The 20518-nt window shown below is 45.9% G+C and overlaps 1 protein-coding gene across 1 annotated transcript in view; it reads left to right on the top strand.

Annotated features, from left to right (window-relative positions):
* The window catches only part of Ten1 (TEN1 subunit of CST complex), a 24146-nt gene extending 4280 nt beyond the window's left edge, over nt 1–19866 (top strand). The window contains exons 2-4 of the mRNA XM_008831363.3: nt 5128–5262; nt 7145–7302; nt 19337–19866. Coding sequence (XP_008829585.1) covers nt 5171–5262; nt 7145–7302; nt 19337–19533 — 447 coding nt within the window. The 5' untranslated portion in view covers nt 5128–5170 and the 3' untranslated portion in view covers nt 19534–19866. The remainder of the gene's footprint in view (nt 1–5127; nt 5263–7144; nt 7303–19336) is intronic.
* The last annotated feature ends 652 nt before the right edge of the window (nt 19867–20518 follow it).

The following is a 20518-nucleotide window of genomic DNA, read 5'->3' as shown; positions in this document are numbered from 1 at the left end:
TTTTTTTTTTGTAGCCTGAGCTGCCCTGAAACTCGCTATGTAGATCAAGCTGGCCTTGAATTCACAGAGCTCTGCCTGCCTCTGCCTCCTGAGTGCTGGGACTGAATGCATGTGCCACCATGCCTGGCTTTTTTATTTTTATTTTATGTGTATGAGTGATTTGCCTGCATGTAAGTGCACCTGTGTGTACAATGTGGGTGCTGAGAATTGAACCAGGTTCTCTGCAAAAGCAGTCAGTTCTCAGTGCTCTTAGCCTCTGAGCCATCTCTCCAGCTCTGTGGTATTTTTTTAAAGATTCTTTTAAAAATTTTCATTTATATGTATGTGTTTTTCTTTGTGAATGGATGCTGTATACATGGGGGTGCCCTTGGAGGTCAGACGCATTACAAGGCAGTTGTGGGCAACCTGATGTGGGTGCTGGGAACCAAACTTGAATGCCTTGGAAAATCAGGAAGTCCACTTAACTGCTGAGCCAGTACATATGTGTGGGTATGTACGCTAATGCAGGTGACCTTGGAGACCAGAGGCATCGGCTCTCCCTGGAGCTAGGGTTGCAGGCAGTTAGTTGTGAGCTGCTCAGCATGGGATCTGGGAACTGAACTTGGGTGGAAAAACAATCTGCATTTTTTTTGTTTTGAAAATATTTTATTACTTTTATTTTATGTGTATGAGTGTATTGCCTGCATGTATGTAAATGCACCCATATCATTAAGTGCCCATGGAGGTCAGAAGAAGGTGTTGGGTCCACTGGTACTGGAGTTAGAATGATTGTTATCCACCATGTGGGTGCTTATTTTTTAATTTTTCTGGTCTTTTTTTTTTTTTTTTTTTTTTGAGACAAGGTCTCCCTGTAGCCTCAGCTGGCCTGGAACTCACTATGTAGACCAGGCTGGCCTTGAACTCACAAAGATCCACCTGCCTCTGCCTCCCAAGTGTTGGGATTAAAGGTGCATGCCGTCACACCTGGCCCTTCTTTTTATTTTTATGTGTGTGAATGTTTTACCTACATGTCTGTAAGTGCATCTGTCATATAGTGCCTATGGAGAGGGCATTGGCTCCCCTGGAACTGAATTACAGATGGTTGTTAGCTGCCATGGAGGTACTGGGAACTGAACCTAGGTCCCTTTGAAGTCCAGCCAGTGCTCTTAACCACTGAGCCATCATCTCTCCAGCCCACAGCATGCCTTCTTAACCACTGAACCATCTCTTCAGCCCCTCTCCCCTTCTTTTCATCCATAGAGCACTGAGCTACACCCCTTACCCCTCTTTTTAGGTTCTATCCAAAGGATCTCATGTTAACTTGATTACTTCTATAGAGACTCTTTACTGAGGGTTAGGACTCCAACAATCTTTTGAGAGAGACATTGCAACCAGTAATAGAAATCAATTTAGTCTTTTTTTTTTTTTTTTTTCTGGTGCTGGGAATTGCACTAGGGCCTCACACATGCAAGAAAATGCTCTACCATTGAGCTATACTCCCAGCCCAGTTTTATTTTGTTTTTGTTTTTGTTTTTAAACTGGAGCACTTTTTGTTTTCTAGAACTTTAGCTCTTGAAGTATATAAGTGAAGGTCTGGGCATGGTGGCACACGCCTTTAATCCCAGCACTTGGGAGACAGAGGCAAGCGGATCCCTGTGAGTTCAAGGCCAGCCTGGTCTACATAGTGAGTTCCAGGACAGCTGGGGCTACAGGGAGACCCTGTCTCAAAAAGACCAAAAGAAAAGAAGTATATAAGTATGATATTGTAGACTGTCCCTTAATAGGGCTTTGTATGATTATTCTTTTTTTTTTTTTTGTAATGGGGGGGTGTGCAAGTATGTCATTAGCATGTGTGGCGATCAGAGGACAACCTGAGGGAGTCAGTTCTCTCTTTCCACCATGTCAGTCCTGAGGATTGAATTCAGGCTGTGAGGCTTGGCAGCACGTACCTTTACCTGCTGAGCCATGTTATTGGCCCTTGTCTAATAATTATTAAATTCATATGATGCAGTTTGGGTAAGTCTACAGAGAACTGATGTGCCTTCCTCAGTACATATCAGGAGGTCCATATCATGAAGACTGTGAAATGGACCATTTTCCCCTTTATAATTAGCAAGTGATCCATGGGGACATAGCTTGAGGCATGTTTTTCATCAAACTTCTATTTAAGAACAGAGCCCAAAGTCTCATGCAAGCTAGGCAGATGTTCTATACTGAGCCCACCCTTTACTTTTTACATCCACTCAGGAATCCATTTTTACTCTAGTAATTTCAAAACTTTAAAAGTTATGAAAAATAATCCTTTTGAGTACTATAAAATTCATTTAGCTGAGATTACATTTAAGATTTGTAATAGTCCCCATAAGATAGGAATAAAAAAAAACAAATATATGAAAGGGATTTGGACATGATAATGCACACCTGTAATCTCTGTACTCAAGAGACTGAGGCTAGGGGCTGGAGAGATAGCCCAGCAGTTAAGAGCAGAGGACCCGGGTTCAGTTCCCAGCACCTACATGGCAGCTAACTGCCATCTTAACTTCAGTTCCAGGGACTCTGATACCCTCTGCCGACCTCTGTAGGCATTACATGACACGGGTGCACTTACATGCAGGCAATACACTCATACACATAAAATAATAAAATTTTTTAAAAATTCTTGAAGCAGGGTCTCCCTATAGCCAGTTCCAGGGGAATCTGAAGCCCTCTTCTGACCACCATGGCATTGCATGACACAGGTGCACTTACCTACATGCAGGCAATTCACGCATACACATAAAATAAAATAAAATAAAAAATAATTTAATTTTTTTTTTTAATTTCTAAAAAAGAATTAGTTGAAGACTGGGCCAGCAAGAATGCTTAGCAGGTCAAAGCACTTACTGCAAAAGCCTGACTGCTTGAGTTTGATCCCAAGAACCCACATAAAGGTGAAAGGAAAAAACTGACCTCCATACCTGTTCTGCATCACACGCACCCCCTCCCCACATATATACACAATAATAAAGTTTTAAAAATCTTAAAAGTGGAATCTGGAAGTCAGGCATGGTGGCACATGCCCTTAATCCCAGAACTGGGGAGGCAGGGGAAGGCAGAGTTCTGTGAGATCAAGGCCAGCCTGGTCTACATAGTGAGTTCCAGGCCCACTAGTGCTATAAGGAGACCCCCACCCCACCCCAAAAAAAGGAGGGGCTGGGCCGGGTGTGGTGGCACACGCCTTTAATCCCAGCACTTGGAAGGCAGAGGCAGGCGGATCTTTGTGAGTTTGAGGCCAGCCTGGTCTACATAGCGAGTTCCAGGACAGCTGGAGCTACAGGGAGACCCGGTCTCAAAAAGACAAAAAAAAAAGGGCTGAGAAATGACTAAGTTGGTAAAGTGCTTGTCATGCAGACGTGATGATCTGAGTTTGGATCCCCAACACCTAGATAAAGACCTGCACAAAAACAGCAGTGTGTACCTAGAATCCCAGAGCTGGGAGGTGGAGAGAGGAGGAGCCCTGGGACTTGCTGGTCTGCTAGTCTAGCCAGGTCAGAGAGCTCTGTGTTAAGTAAGTAAGGGACTCTGCCTCAAAAAATCAAATTGGAGAGCAATTGACAAAGACGCCTGATGCCTCCACACCTGCACACACATACTCGAAAGACCTGTAAGGGAGGGTCAGTTTAAGGTCATCCTCTGCTACATAGGGAGTCCCTCACCAACCTGAGATACATGAAACCCTGTCTACATAAATAAGAAGGAGAGGAAATATATACCCAAGGGCTGGAGAGATGCTCAGTGGTTAAGAGCCTTTGATGCTCTTCCAGAGGATCCCAGTTTGGTTCCCATCATCCGTGTTAGATCACTCACAACAGCCTGTAACTCCAGTTCTAGGGGATCTGACATCCTTTTCTAACCTCCATGGTCACCTTCACACATGATATATACTCACACAAACATGCATACACATAAAAATAAATATTAAAAGCCAGGTGTGGTGGCACATGCCTTTAATCTCAGCACTCGGGAGGCAGAGGCAGGTGGATCTCTGTGAGTTCAAGGCTAGCCTGGTCTTCATAGCGAATCCAGGCCAGCTGGGGCTACAAGGAGACCCTGTCTCAAAAAAAAATTTAAAAAATACAAGGAAATATATGCTCATGAGAACTGGGTGTAGTGTTGCATGCATGTAATCCCAGTTCTTGGGAGGCTGAGGCATGAGGTCATAAATTCAAGGCCAGCCTGGGCTACATCGTAAGGCTCTGTCTCAACCCCACCACATCCCCTCCCCCAAAGAAAAGATGTATTCTCATAGTTTTTTAAATGTTTGGTTGTGAGTCTGAGGCTTTAACAGCTGAACCATCTCTCCAGCCCTATGTTTAAAGTTTTTTAATGTATTATTATTGTATGTGTGTACAATGGAAAGAGGCATGTGCCATGACTTGAATGTCAAAGTCAGAGGATAACTCTGTGGAGTCAGCCGTCTCCTTCCACCCTGAACATGAGTTCCAGAGATTGGAGTCACACTGTCAGTCTTGCACAGCAGACACTTCACCATCAGTGCCACCTTTTTTTTTTTTTTCTGTCTTTTTGAGACAGGGTCTCCCTGTAGCCCCAGCTGTCCTGGAACTCACTATGTAGACCAGGCTGGCCTCGAACTCACAGAGATCCACCTGCCTCTGCCTCTCAAGAGCTGGGATTAAAGGCATGTGTTACCATGCCAGGATTTTTTTTTTAATCCACAAAGGATATACAAGAAATTAAATGGTTTTCTCCGAGGTTCATAGTTAGCAAACTTCAGCATGGGCCAAATCACCTAAACACATGTTTTCTGTAGCTAGAGTTTGATTAGAATGAGTCAGGCTCATTTTTTTATGTGTTATCTACAGCTGATCTTATAATCAAAGCAATAGAGACCCTACAGCTCTATGCAGTTGATAAGAGTATGGAGATTGGTGTGGAAATAGTATTTCCTCACATAGCTTTTGCTTATGTATAATGTATATGTGTTAAAGCGTGATAGACACATATGATATCTATATGCATGTATGTACATTATCATGTAAATTCATAACCTATCAAAACACTTGAACTTTCGTAACCCTTCCTGCTGCTGGAGCTGGTCTTCCCAATATTGCTGGTCTCACACATTTTGTGCTCTGCTTGGTTTATCAGGAATTTTCAAAAACCCATCCTAACTATTTGATTGCTGGTGCCAATGATGCTTCCCAAACCTGGGATCTATTACTTCCCCTGGGAGGTCAGTGACGGCCATGTTCCTGACGGGAGCACACTGCGAACATTTGGCAGGTGAGATTGGTTGTTTCTTCATGTACTGAGCGATAGCTCCCTGTATTAGTCACTTTTCTGTTGCTGTGATAGAAACACTGACTGAAGCGATTTATAAAAGGAAGAGTTTATTTGAGCTTAGGGTTCCAGGGGAATTACAGTCCATATGGCAGGGAGGCATGGTGGCTGGAGGTGGCTGAGCAGGAGCAGCAGAAATGAAGCTCTCACATCATCACACAGGCACAGGAAGCAAGAGAGCAACTGGGGATCCTGCAAGGCTTAAGAACTCTCTAAGCCCACCCCCAGTGACATGCTTCCTGCAGGATAGCCACACCTTCTAAAACCTCCCAAAACAGTGCCACCATCTGGGCACAAAATGTCAAAATACTTGGAGCCTATGGGGGACAAGTTCATTCAGACCACCACACTCCCTCTCCCCCAAAAACCTCAATTAAAATAGTTTTTACTGCCAGGCGTGGTGATGCATGCCTTTAATCCCAGCACTCAGGAGGCAGAGGCAGGCGGATGGATCTCTGTAAGTTCAAGGCCAGCTTGGTCTACATAGTGAGTTCCAGGACAACTGGTGCTACAGGGAGACCCTGTCTCAAAAGAAAGACCAAAAAGAAAAAAATAGTTGTTACTATAATTTTGTCCAATTATAAATAACACTAAAAATTAATATATATCCATTTTTAAATATAGATAACCCACAAAGGGGTAAAGCAAAAAGCATTGTCCAGACAACCATTGCTAACTTTTTGTGACGATCTTTATATATTTTTCCCTGTGTGTTATAGATGAGTAGAAATCTGAGTGGATGTGTGTATACATATATGTAAATACTGTATTAGTTGTATATTGTTATGTCACAAATTACCCCCGAGTTTAGTGTTTTAAAGTGATACCAAGCTTGGTGGTGCATACCTGTAATTCCAGCTTCTTGGGAGGCTGATGCAGGAAGTGTCAAGTTTCAAGGCCTGCCTAGGCTACAGAGAAATAGTTCAAGGCTAGCCTGGGCAGCTTGGCACCACCCTGTCTCAAAAGAAAAAATAAGGTGGGCATGGTGGCACATCCCTTTAGTCTCAGCACTTGAAAGGCAGAGGCAGGGAGACAGGCAGATCTCTGTGAGTTCCGGGCCAGCCAGGACAACATCGTGAGACCGGAAATAAGCAGGAACATACCTTCACAATCTTGCAGTTTAGCTAAGAAACAGAAATAATTTTTTTTTGTTGTTTTTGTTTTTTATTTTTTTGAGACAGGGTCTCCCTGTAGCCCCAGCTGACCTGGAACTCACTATGTAGACCAGGCTGGCCTTGAACTCACAGAGATCTGCCTGCCTCTGCCTCCTTAGTGCTGGGACTAAAAGCATGGCCACCACACCCGGCCCAGAAATAAAAATTTTTAGCAAAGAAAAAAACCCTGAATATATTGGACATCAGCAAAAAATGTTTCTGCTCATGAAAAGATACCATAACAGGCCAGAGAGACAGTTCAGTGATTAAATGCACTTGCTGCTTATGCAGAGGACCTGGTTTCAGATACCACCACCCATGTGTGATGGCTTTACAACTGCTTGAAACTCCTGCTCCAGGGGATTCAGTGTCCTCTTCTAGCCTCTACTGGCATTGCACTGACATCCGTATGTAGACAGACACACACATAAAAGATGCCATAACAAAGTTAAAAGCAAGAGAAAGAGAATTAGAAAGCAGTTATCCCCCACTCTATAATGTAGCTTGCTTGTAAGCATTCGTTCTGATCTGTTGTTGCTTTTCTTTTTATTTCTTGGATCAGGTTGAGGCTGATCCCGATATCCATGGATTTATTGGTTTCCCCAAACCATTGGGGCTTGGCAGTGAGCCTATTTTTGAGTAGAAATTACTCCACTTCCTCTGCCCTCCAGGTTGTGCCTCTACGACATGGCACGCTCCCTGGTGACCCTGACAGCTAAGCATAAATCTGATCAGTACCAGCTGCTTGTGTGTACCAAATTGGTGGAGCCATTCCAGGCACAAGTGGACTCCCTGTACATGGTCCTTGGGGAGCTGGAGCATGAGGAGGGTAAGCTGAGTCCCCCATATCCTGCATCATTCTGGATCATGAGCTGGGGCATCTTCTAGGTAAATCAAGAACCAGGAATACTGGACTGTGGAGATGCTGAGATGGCTCAGCGGGTTAAGTGCTTGCCATGCAAACACGGTGTCCCAGTCTGTTTCTTCATTGCTATGACAAAGCATTCTGACCAACACCAACTTGGGGAAGAAAAGGTTTATTTGGCTTACATCTCCCAGGTTACAGTTCATCAGGGAGCCCAAGGTAGGAACTCAGGGCAGGAACCTAGAGCACAGGCCATGGAGGAATGCTACTTACTGGCTTGCTCCCCTGGCCCACCTGCCCAGGGGTGGCACCACCCACAGTGGGCTGGGCCCTCCCACATCACTCAACAATCAAGAAGATACCCCTCAGACATGGCCACAGGCCAGCCCAATGAAAGTAATTCCCCAATTGACACTCCCTCAACCCAGGTGTATCAAGTTGACATTAACGCTATCCAGCACACACGGGGACCCGAGTTCAAATCCCCAGAACTCAGGAACCTGGACATGTGTTTGTAATCCCAGTACTTCTACAGGGAGATGGGAGGCAGAGATAGGAGACTAGCCTGGTGTGCGCAGTAGTGAACAAAGACCTTGCCTCAAACAAGGTGGAAGGCAAGGACTGACATCCAAGGTTTTCGCTCTGACTTCCACACATGTGCTGTGGTATCCAAGAGCCCCACACACAAAGAACTAAACAAACAAAAAACTAGGGATGGGCCTGGCCTGTAACCCAGTGGGATGATTCACTTGGATTAATGTGGCTCCCAGATCAGCACACAAAGTCAAGAGCTGTTGGGAAAGAGACGTGATTGGCCTCAGAATGTACCAGCCATGTGATGCAAACTCACAGAGAGGGAGATTGAACAGATGGTCACCTTGGGGAAGTGAAGAAAAAAGAAGGAAGTCACAGATTTCTGAGGGCCTGTGGTGCATCCTGGCACGGTGTCAGATAGTGTGCTTAAGTCTTTTCTAATCTGTCCACCAGCCCTTATTCCGAGTCTTATAGATATTTCCTGAACACCAAGGCTCAAGAGATGGTGGGGCCAGGAAGTCAAGGTAAGAAAAACAAAAAGCAAGGGAAAGAATAAAATAGTCTGGAACAATCTGTCTGGCATGAAGAGTTGTAGCTAGGTAGTGGAGCCTCTGCCCAGCGTGAACCCTGGGTTCCATCCCAAGCATTAAAAAGGAGAGCATTGAAGGCATTCTTTACCCCTGCAGGCTGGGCTGCTGGGTCATAGAGATGGGCCAGTGGCTTTTCTCTCCCCTTGTGGGGCCTATCACTGAGGCCCCATTTTTGTGTGTCTCATGGTCTGTTTTCTCTCTTTCTGTAAGCATGTGCTTCCCTGACCAATCATCAAAAAATATGTGTTCGTTGTAGAGAATTTAAAAGAAGCAAAGTAAGAGTCGAGATTGACAGATTAAAACCTTGTTGTTTGCTGCTGGTGGTGAGTGTGGCTTAGGTTTTATTTCTGTGACTAGTCTGAACTCCCTATATAGACAGAGCAGGCTGGCCTCAAACGTATGATCCTTATGTCTCTGTTTCCCGAGTGCTGAGCCACCACACCCGGCTTGGCCTGGAACTTTCTATGTAGCCTGGTGTCAAATTCTTAATCTTCTTGAGTCAGCCTTGTAAGTGCTAGGATTACAGGTGTTTGCTACCATGCCAAGCACATTTAGATCTCTTGATTTGTAATTTTAAAAAAAATTGCCCATCGTGGTGGCACACGCCTTTAATCCCAGCACTTGGGAGGCAGAGGCACGTGGATCTCTGTGAGTTCAAGGCCAGCCTGGTCTACATAGTGAGTTCCAGGACAGCTGGGGCTATAAGGAGACCCTGTCTCAAAAAAGAAAAAAAAAAAATCAAGGGGGCTAGAGAGATGGCTTAGCAGTTAAGAGCACTGACTACTCTTGCAGAAGACCTGGGTTCAATTCCCAGCATTCACATGTCCTTAACTCCAGTTCCAGGGAAATCCAAACCCCTTTTCAGACGTCTGCTGGCATTGCACAACACGGGTGCACTCACGTACATACAGTCAATAAAATATTTATTTATTTTAAATTTTTTTAATTTATTTTTATTTTATGTGTATGCATGTAGGTAAATGCACCCATGTTGTGTAATGCCCGCAGAGGTCAGAAGAGGCTGTTGGATCCCCTGGGACTGGACTTACGGACAGTTGTTAGCTGCCATGTGGGTGCTGGGATTCAGACCCAGGTCTTCTGCAAGAACAACCAGTGTTCTTAACCTCTGAGCCATCTCTCCAGCCCCATAATAAATAAAATATTTTTTTTAAAAAAAGGGAGCCGGGCGTGGTGGCGCACACAGTTAATCCCAGGACTCAGGAGGCAGAGGCAGGTGGATCTCTGTGAGTTCAAGGCCAGCCTGGTTTACAAAGTGAGTTCCAGGACAGTTGGGGCTACCCCTGTCTCAAAAAGGTGGAGACACTGAGGCTGCAGGAGCCTGTCCAAGGAAGGGGGCTTGTTGTTGTGGCATCCCCTCTCTGCCAGCACTAAAAGATTATTTAGCATTCTATTTAATTAAGTGCTGTGGGCTGGTCCCATAGCATTCAGAAAAGGGGCACAATACAGTGTTTTGCCCACTTTTTAAATAAAACTTACATGCAATGGGCCTGTCAAGGCCTAGACCTAGAGCTGGCCTCCTTGGAGGATGGAGGCCTCAAGAGTGGGAGGGTGTTCTCCAGAGAGGGGCTGCTACCTCCCAGTGGGCTTGGGAAGAGCACTTGTGAGGGGGTTCCAACAAGAAGGGACCTTATGTGGCAAAGATGCAAAGACGTTGCAAATCAACCATTAAAATATTTTTTCTGGCAGGCGTGGTGGCACACGCCTTTAATCCCAGCACTTGGGAGGCAGAGGCAGGTGGATCTCTGTGAGTTCGAGGCCAGCCTGGTCTACATAGTGAGTTCTAGGACAGCTGGGGCTACAGGGAGACCCTGTCTCAAAAAAGACAAAAAAAATTTTTTTTTTTCCTAAAATGGAAAAAACAAACAAAAAAAGGATTGCTAGGCATAATGTCACATGTCTTTGATCCCAGCACTCCAGAGGGAGGCAGATCTCTCTGAGGTGGAGGCCAGCGTGATCTACATAGTGAGTTCCAGGCCAGCCAAGAGCTACATAGTGACACACTGTCTCAAAAGAAAAAAATTATGATGGATTATAACTCTGGATGAAAGACGTCAGGGGAAAAAGTAATTAAATAGTGCTTGCTTTAATTACATTTGATTTACTAAAAGTTGATCTTATTCAGATTTAAGCCTTGGAGGACAGAGTTCCTTCCTCATAATTGATTTGGAGAAGGTATAGGAGGAGCACAAAGCGCCTTTTTTTTCTTGTTTTAAGATAGTGTCTTACTGTGTTGTCCTGGCTGGACTGCTTCTGCCTTCTGAGTGTGGAAATTAAAGGCTTGCTTTACCAGGTCTGACTTTCTACACTTATTTAGTGCATGTGTGTGTACGTGCCAAGGCGTGTGTGTGTGGAGATCAGGGACAACTTGTAGGAAGTCTGTTTTCTTTCCACTGTTGTGGGTGCTAGAAATCAAACTCAGGTTGTCAGGCTTGAAGATAGGCACCTTGACTGCTAAGCCATCTTGTCAGCCTCATGAAAGGCCTTTTTATAAATGATTTCCACTTTGACCCTAGTCCCAGCCCCTCCACCAATGTGAGCTTCCCTCATACTTCCTGCAGGGTCCTGGGAGATCCTGGGATCCCACTGCCAGTATTGAAACTTCATGGCCAGCTGCACATAGGCGAAGGGATTGGAACCAGGATGAGACAGCAGGCCAGGAGTGTGTCACGGTTCACAGGATTCCGTAGTTATTTGTTGGGAAAAAAAAATGAAAAAAACAAAACTTTAAAGTATAAAATGACCCTAGGGAAATATGGTGGCATATGCCTGTCATCCTAGCATTTAGGAGGTGGAGGCAGGAAGTTCACGTCATCCTCAGCTACATAGCAAGTGTGAGGCCAGCCTGGATTAAGTAACACTTGCTCAAAAGCAAAACAATACAATCAATCTCTATTCTAGTTAAATTAATTAACTTTGGACTTTTTAAACTGGTTTTTGGATACGGAATCTCAGGTAGTCTACGCTTGCCCTTGAACTCTCAATGTAGCCAAAGATGACCCAGAACTCCTCCTGATTTTCCTACCTCTGCCTCCCAAGTGCTGGCATTACAGGTAATATGCCACCATGCCAGCTTGTTTATTGTTTTTGTTTGTTTTGTTTTTGTTTTTAAATTATGTGCATTGTGTCAGTGTGTGGATATGTACACATGAGTGCAGGTGCCTGAGGAGGCCAAAAGTGTCTGGAACTGGAGTTATCGTAGTTGTTAACCACCTGAAGTGGGTGCTGGGAACCAAACGAGTCTTCTGCAAGAGCAGCAAGTGCTCTTATCCACTAAGCCATCTCTCTAGTCCTGGTTCTGTTTTGTTTTTTGAGACAAGGCTCACTTTGTATTCCAGTCCAAGAACTCACTGTGTAGACCAGGCTGGCCTAGAACTCAAGATTCTCCTGCCTCTACCTCCCAAAGTGCTGAGATTGCAGGCATGTATCACCTTACTGGTCTTTCTTTAATTCTTTTTGTTTATAGTGCAGAGAATCAAACCCAGGGCCTCATGCATGCTAGGCAACTGCTTTACCACTGAGATCCACTCATAGCCCCAAAATCACTACTTAACATTTTTTTTTGTCTTTTTGAGACAGGGTCTCCCTGTAGCCCCAACTTTCCTGGAACTCACCATGTAGACCAGGCTGGCCTCGAACCCGCAAAGATCTGCCTGCCTCTGCTTCCCAAGTGCTAGGATTAAAGGCGTGCACCACCACGCCCTGCTAACATTTTATTTTTTTTAATGTTTATGAATGTTTTGCCTGCATGTGTGTAGGTATACCACATGCATGGCATGCAGTGCCTACAGAGACCAGAAGAGTGTATCAGATCCCCTGGAACTGGAGTTATAGGTGGTTGAGAGCTGCCATGTAGGTGCTGGGAACCAAACCTCAGTCCTCTGCAAGGGCAGCTGCTGCTCTTAACAGCTGAGCCATCTCTCTAGCCCCCAAAGTCACCATTTTTTTAAAACCCTGCTTCTGAAATAATAAATCCAGGTAATCATCACTATCAGTTGTAAAGTCATTAGGTAGCAGATTGAGGAGAGCATTGTTCTTGGGGGTCAGGCTGCCTCAGTCTGTACTAAGTCTGAAATGATCTGACATCACACACTTCCCATATGCTCCATGAGGAAGACCCAAGCAGCCCCACATTTGAACCCAGAACTGGCATCTCATGAAAGGCCACGTGATACACCTTCATGGGTGCTGCTTCCTTTACGCCTCTCAGTATTTACAGCCCAATGTGTTTGGTTTTTGTTTACCTTGTAAAACATTTCTTGATTTTCCCGAGTATTATGTGTATGCCATTCATAGTTGGAACAAGGAATTAAAGAGTGGAGAGGTGGATGGAGCAGTGTCGAGGCTAAGCATGGCTGTGGCTGCCCTGAACTCACCTGGGCAGAGGGCACACTGTCTGGATGCTTTCAACCTCCTCGGGACTGGCCTTAAGTCCTGTCAGGTTATCGAGGTCAGTCAGATGTGTGTTGTGCCCCGTGTCTAGGTTGATGGTTCCTCGGACAAAGGAGAGGCCTGTTAAAGGGACTTTCTGACATCTTTGCATCTAGCTAAGGCTGAAGGCTGAAGCTATGCAAGCTGTGTGATAAACCTCCAGGATCTGAGTCTGCTGCCAGACTCATGTCATCCATGGCCTCGGGGTTCCTGTCCATACATATCCGATGGCCTCTTCTGTCCTCCTCCGGCATTGCACAACACGGGTGCATGTAGGTAAATGCACCCGTGTTGTGCTATCCATAGTACAGAGGCTCCAATAAGGCATCGGATCCCCCTGGAACTGGAATTACAGATGGTTGTTAGCTGGGAATTGAACCCCGGTCCTCTGCAAGAGCAGTCAGTGCTCTTAACTGCTAGGCCATCTCTCCAGCCCTGTTTGCCTTTTTTTTTTTTTTTTTTTTTTTTTGGTCTTTTTGAGACAGGGTCTCCCTGTAGCCCCAGCTGTCCTGGAACTCACTATGTAGACCAGGCTGGCCTTGAACTCACAGAGATCTGCCTGCCTCTGCCTCCTGAGTGCTGGGATTAAAGGCGTGCACCACCGCACCCGGCCCCCTCTTTTTTTTTTAATATTTTATTATTTTTATTTTATGTGTATGAGTGTTATGCCTGCATGTAAGTGCACCTGTGTCATGCAATGCCCAAGGAGGACAGAGAGGCTGTTGGATCCCCTGGAACTGGAGTTACATGCAGTTGTTAGCTGCCATGTGGGTGCTGGGATTCGAACCTGGTCTTCTGCAAGAACATTCAGTGTTCTTAACTGCTGAGGCATCTCTCCAGCCCTGTTTTCTCCTCTTTTAAAAAGTTATTTGAAGTGTTTTTGTTGTTTTGAGACAAGATGTCACAAGGTCTCACTATGTAGTCCTGGCTGACTTGGAACTTGCTATGTAGACCAGGCTGGCCTGGAACTCAAAGAGATCTGCCTGCCTCTGCCTCTTGAGTGCTGGGATTAAAGGCACGTGCCACCATGCCTGGCTCTTTAAAATGTTTTAATTGACACATGGTGTTGGTACATACCATATAATGTGACATTTCAACGTAAGCAGGCAATTGGCAATAATTGATCAAATCAAATAATTGGCATATTCATCCCCCAAAACATTTATCATGTGTGTATTTGTTAGGAACATTCAAAATCCTCTTTGCTAGTTGTCTTGAAATATTCAGTTAGTTGTCATCAACAAATGGGCCTGGTGGTAGAGGACTATAAGAGACTGAAGGAAGATTGGAAGTTCATGGCCTGCTAGGGCTACTGAGTAAATTCAATAGTCAATGTGAGCCTGGGCATCTTATCCAGATCCCTTTTTCTTTTCTATTTCTTTTTTTTTTTTTTTTTTTTTTTTTTTTTGGTTTTTTGGGGACAGGGCCTCACTGTAGCCCCAGCTGACCCAGAACTTGCAATGTAGACCAGGCTGACCTCAATCTCACAGAGATCCACCTGCCTCTGCCTCCCAAGTGCTGGAATTAAAGGTGTGTGCCACCACTCCAGGCTTCCAGATCCCTTTTTCAAAAAGCTTAAAAAGGCCAAGAGTGTTGTATAACACGGGTGCACTTAAACACATGCAGGCAATACACTCATACATATAAAATAAAAATAATAAATTTTTAAAAAGGCCGTGTGTGATTGCACATGCCTTTAATCCCAGCATTCCAGAGGCAGAGACAGAGGCAAGTGGATCTCTGTGAGGTTGAGGCCAACCTGGTCTACAGTCCCAAGCCAGCTGGGGCTATAGGAGTACCCTGTCTCCAAAAACCAAACAAAAACAAAAGTTTGAAAAGAAAGGAAGGGAGGGAGGGAGGGAGGAGGCTGGAGAGGTGGCTCAGCAGTTAAGAGCACTGGCTGCTCTTGCAGAGTTCCCCAGGTTTGGTTCCTAGCACCCACATGGTGGTAAACAACCATTGGTAACCCAGGTTCCAGGGGATCCAACGCCCCCTTCTGCCCTCCACAGGCACTGCACACACAGGTGCACTTACGTATATGTAGGCAATACACTCATACACATAAAAAAAAATATTTTTTGGAAGGAAGGAAGAGAAAGAAAATAAAAGAAAGCAAGGTGGGGATTAGCTCGATGGTAGAATAGTTGCCTGGCAAGAGATTTTTGGTTCAGTTCACATGCCCACACATGCACACACACACATTTGTACTCACATATTTGCATGCATGCGCACACACACAAACACAGTTCCCATGTACCATAGTTGTCCTGCCATGCTTAAACTTCAGTGGTGGTAGTCCTTCATAAAGGTTACTGACTATATCCATGGCTGTCCTTGAGCCATTGTCCCAAATCCTGCCATGGTCTCATTTCTTCCCTCTGACCCCATCCTGCTCTAGAAAGCCTTCCCCTTCCCGTTAACTGCCTCATCAGTTTGTGTCTCCTTCAGTGTCCTTGTTATGCTCCAATTTTCTTTCTAGTACTTTGCTAAAACCTGGTTTTTTCCAGGCCAGCAGGTCCTCCCGCTGGGCCTGACTCAGCTCCCACACCCCCACAGAGCCCCAAGGTGAGTCCAGAGTCCTCCTGCTGCTCAGGTTTCTTGTTGCATGCGGTCCCTCTCCTGTCTTCTGCTGATAACCAGTTACATCACCATTCACCTCTGCTCCAGTTCCATCTCTTACACCTGGCACCTTGGACCTGTTCTTTCCAGAATCATCTGCCTCTGCTGTGGAAAATTCGCTCTCAGTATCTTCCTGCCCTTTCACTCCTTTCCAATGTATCCTTCAGCTCTGTCGGGATGTGTGACCTTGGGACTTCTGAGCTTGCTCCTGCCTCCCCACCCCCAGCTGGGCCTCAGGTATCTTTTAGACATTTTCTGGCACAGGATTCAGCCCTTGCCTTCCATCCTTCCTGCCTGGTGCAGTCCGAACCTCCATCCCTGATCATATCCACTGATGAAAGGCCACCGAGTTCCTTGTGGACTCATGACACAGTGAGTTCAAAGTCTCTTACATCACTAAGCCCCTCTTCTCCAGGCTGCCTAGAAACATTTCCTGTAGTCCTTGTTGGCCTGTCTCGGGCTCTAGGACAGTTAATTAGGCATTTCCTGATATGGAATTCTTCACCTTCACCTCTCCTGTCCCTCCCAGAAAAATTTCTTCACCTTTTTGTTGTTTCTGTTTTTACTATTCTCAGACAGGGTCTTATATAATGTATCCCAGACTGCCTTCAAATGGCTGTGTAGCAGAGGATGACTTTGAACCTTGATCCTTCTATCTCTCCCTCCGATGTGTTGGGACTCCAGGTGTGTGCCATCATGCCCAGATTATGCAGGGCTGGAGATCGAAGCCAGGACTCTGCACATTAGGCAAACACTCCAACTGATCTACATCCCCAACCCTTTCTTTTTTCTTTTTTATTTTGTTTTAATTATACATATCTGCATCTGTGTGTAGCTTTGTGTATATGTGTATGGGTGCCCATGGAACTCGGATCCTCTGTGGAGCTGGAGTCACAGATGGTTGTGAGCCTGAGAACAGAAATCTCGTCCTCTGCAAGAACAATATTTGCTCTTAACCCCTGAACTATCTCTCCAGTCCTCTTTTTTTTTTTTTTAAGCTTTTGGCAGTTCCGAAGCTTTGTACATGATAGACAAGTACTCTGTTAGTGAGCTTATCCCCACCCTTACTTACTTTTTGAAATAAGATGTCATTCAGCCTCACACTTCTAAGCACTAGGATTGCAGGCAAGTACCATCATGCCAGTTTACCGTACCTCTTCTACCCCAGCTAAAATTGAGGCCACCAGCAGCAGTCCTCAAATTGTATGGATCACACCCATCCTTAGCTACTTCCCTCCAGATGGAGAAGAGGACCCTGTCAGCCTCAGCCCAGTCATGCCAGTAAGAAGTCATCCATTCTGTAGAACATTTATTTTATGGAATTAAGTGTTACCCTAGTCTAGAATAAAAAATGAAGCCAATAAAGATTATTGGATTTAAATCAGGCATGATGACACATGCCTTTAACCCCAGCATTTGGGAGGCAGGCACAGGCAGAGGTAGGCAGATTTCTATAAGACCAAGGCCAGCCTGGTCTACAAAGAGAGTTCCAGGCCAGTTGGGGCTACAAGGAGACCCTGTTTCAAAAGAGGGAAAAAAAGAAGGAAAGAAGAAAATGATTAATGAACTTAAAAGTAATGGAGCTGGGAGTGATAGCTCAATAGGTTAAGAGTGCTTGCTACTCTTCCAGAGGACCTGAGTTCAATTCCTAGCATCCTTGTTGGGTGTCTCATAACCACCTGAAACTCTAGTTTCAGGGAATCTGACACACTCTTCTGGCCTCCGGGGATACTTGTACACTGTGGTACACACACACACACACACACACACACACACACACACACACACAGATAAATAATCTTTAAGAGTAAATAAAATAAAAGTAATGTATTCTGTGTTCTGTCTGCCCAGCCCTGACTGTCCCGCCCATGGACATACGTCCTAAGAGACCCCTGTTCCCCATGTTCCCTGCCTTGTCATTTACTCACATCTACTGCACTCTGACTGCTTTTAATTTTTTTTTAATGTTTTATTCATTATTTTCATTTTATGTGTATGAGTGTATTGCCTGCATGTATGTGAGCGCACCAGTGTCATGCAATGCCGCGGAGGTCAGAAGAGGGCTTCGGATTCCCCTGGAACTGGAGTTAAGGGCAGTTCATAGCTGCCATGTGGGTGCTGGGAATCGAGTCCGGATCCTCTGTAAGAGCAGTCAGTGCTCTTAACCGCTGAGCCATCTCTCTAGCCCCTTTTTTAAGTTTTTTAAAAATTTATTTTAAGGGCTGGGCGTGGTGGCTCATGCCTTTAATCCCAGTACTTGGGAGGCAGAGGCAGGTGGATCTCAGTGAGTTCAAGGCCAGCCTGGCCTACATAGTGAGTTCCAGGACAGCTGGGGCTACAGGGAGACCCTGTCTCAAAAAAGACGAAAAATAAAATAAAAAGTTATTTTAATTTTATGTAAATGAGTATTTTGTCTGCATGTATGTAAGCAAACATAATGTATCCATGTCATGAAATGCCCAAGGAGGCCAGAAGGTGTCAAATCTCCTGGAACAAGAAGTTTGTGGGCCACCATGTGGGTGCTGAGAACTGAACCCTGGTCCTCTGCGAGAGCAACCAGTGCTCTTAACTGCTGAGCCATCTCTCCAGTCATCCCACCCACCTTTTAAACTCTTCTGTGTATTTAAGTATGTTCCCAGAGGCCAGGCCTCTCAGTGTGGAGTGAATGTTTGATTGATACCCCCTGTGCAGAGGAGGCCTGAATGGTAAGAATTGGCAACCAACACCCATCAGTAGGTCCAGATAGGGCTATTCGATGAGGCCTCTGTAATTCATGCCATCTTTGAGGCTCAGCCTGGGACTAATGGAAGCTTACACTGGGAAACTTATGCTCCATTTCCAAATGTACCCTGTGTAGGTGACTTTTGACAGAAAGCTTGTATCTCAAAGGTATCAAAAATAGATGGAGTAATGTCTCACATTGAGTATATTTACTCAAGCAAAGAAGACTCAAGGAAAAAAAATTCTAAGCTAAGCATGGTGGCTCACACCTGTAATCCCAGCAGTTGGGAGGTATAGGCAGGAGGATCAGGTGTTCAGGGTCAACCTAAACTACATAGCAAGTTTCAGGACAGCCTGGATTATATGAAACCCTTTCTAAAAGTGAATAAATAAATCTAAACACCCGTTGAGCAGACCCCAGATGGCTTGTTTGATGTCATGTGCATATAGATAGCCATTAAGTATCAGGCTACCCATACATCTGCTAGCAAGCCCTCAAATTTCTCACCCAAGGTGGGTGACTTGCTGATATAAGGCCAGACTTGCCTGGAACATGGTCCCCTGGATTTGCCAAGCATGTATTTCTCTTCAAGCCAATTTCCAATGATGCTGGTGCCAAGTAGGCCTCTCAATTCACACAGAGAGACTCCTCAATCCTGGGCACTTTGGAGGCAAAGGAATTAATGGTAAAGGTAGGAAATGGAGGTCTGTCTACCTGGATCCTCTTTCCTGGAGAGAGATTTTTCAGGCTGTCCACTAAGTTCTAGATATGCCCTGCAGTACTGGGCAGGGCCACTGTTCTGAGTCCCAAAGGAGACAAATTGCCAGTGGTTTGTGTGTGTGTGTGTGTGTGTGTGTGTGTGTATGTGTGTGTGTGTGCCTTCTACCATCCTGTCTGTCAAAACTCACATTATTTTATGTGTGTGTGTGTGTGTGTGTGTGTGTGTGTGTGTGTGTGTGTGCCTTCTACCATCCTGTCTGTCAAAACCAGAACTGGACAAGTCATGGAAACATCTAGAAGCATTGGTAGAATGTTGTGGACACTCTGGTCAGTACCTGCTAATGTCTTGACATTTGTCTTTCAGACGGAGGTTCCGTGGTGAAGGCCCGAGTGCTGACCTGTGTGGAGGGGATGAATCTGTCCTTGTTAGAACAAGCCATCTGTGAACAGAGGCTGTACCAGCAAAAAAGGGACAAGAAGGGAATAGCGACCACCAGCACCTACCAAACCCTTCCACCTGCTCCTGAGCCACTACAGACCGTAGACACTCCCCCCGAGTGACAGCCTGAAGAGCAGAGGGGCAGGTGCCCCTTCCCAGAACTTTGGACTGGCCCATAAATCAAAGCCCAAAGAGCAAGTGTTGAGATCTGACACCCCATGCCAACATGGTGACACATGCCTGTAATCCCAGTGCTTGGGAGGCAGAGGCAGGAGAATGAGGTATTTAAGGCCAGTCTGACTACACGATACCCTGTCTCAAAATCAAAACAAAAATTTCTGACTCCCCCCCAAACACCCCCCAAGAGACTACAGGGAGTGAGCTGCTGGGCCCTGGGGCTTATGTGGAGCCTGGAGGGTTCCTGGATGTCCTTGTGAATAAAGGGTGTCATCTTACAATGTGTGTGTGTGGTGCAGCGCCAGCTGGGGCCAGTAGGGGGAGCCACAGGCAGCCTGCCTGACAGAAAAGCTGCAGCCTGCTGAGGGGTTTCTGGTGACTTCTGGGCTGGGAGACTGGGAGGGAAAGGTGAGTAGCCCAGAGGCAGAGTTGGAGGGCGTTGAGACCCAGAGGGGTCACCCCTACTGAGGTTCTGCCCTCAGAAGAAGCTAAGAATTGCCAAATAGGCCAAGACAGGGCCCTGGGTCCTGACCATGTGGCCCAGGGCAGGACTGTGGCCTCAGAAACCCTTGCTGACTCCTAACCTCAGCCTTGTGCTGTCACCCACTGCTGTGTAGCTTTTCTGGGTAGAGTTTTGTGACCCCAGAGCATAGGTTTGCCTGGGCTGAGGCGCGGGCTGAGGCGCAGTCCGAGGCAGGAGTAGTATGGACTGGTCGATGGAGAACAGGCCTGGGGCTGAGTTGGAGGCTCTTGGGGCTCTGCTGGCTCCTGACCCTGAGCCATCCTCCCAATCAAGATGGGTTGCAGGCAGCCCAGGTAGCAAGCTAGGCAACCTGGGCCTGGGCTCGGCAGGGTGTTTTATGCAGGTTGGAGTGGGGTGGGTGGCACAGATGCTGTGTGTGGGACTTGAAAGGCTGGATGCCGTGTTTC

This window comes from Nannospalax galili, unplaced genomic scaffold (assembly GCF_000622305.1).
Source record: "Nannospalax galili isolate Female #2095 unplaced genomic scaffold, S.galili_v1.0 scaffold634, whole genome shotgun sequence".
Taxonomy (NCBI): Eukaryota; Metazoa; Chordata; class Mammalia; order Rodentia; family Spalacidae; genus Nannospalax; species Nannospalax galili.
Note: the sequence above shows the minus strand (reverse complement) of the source record. Positions and strands in the feature narration are given on the sequence as shown.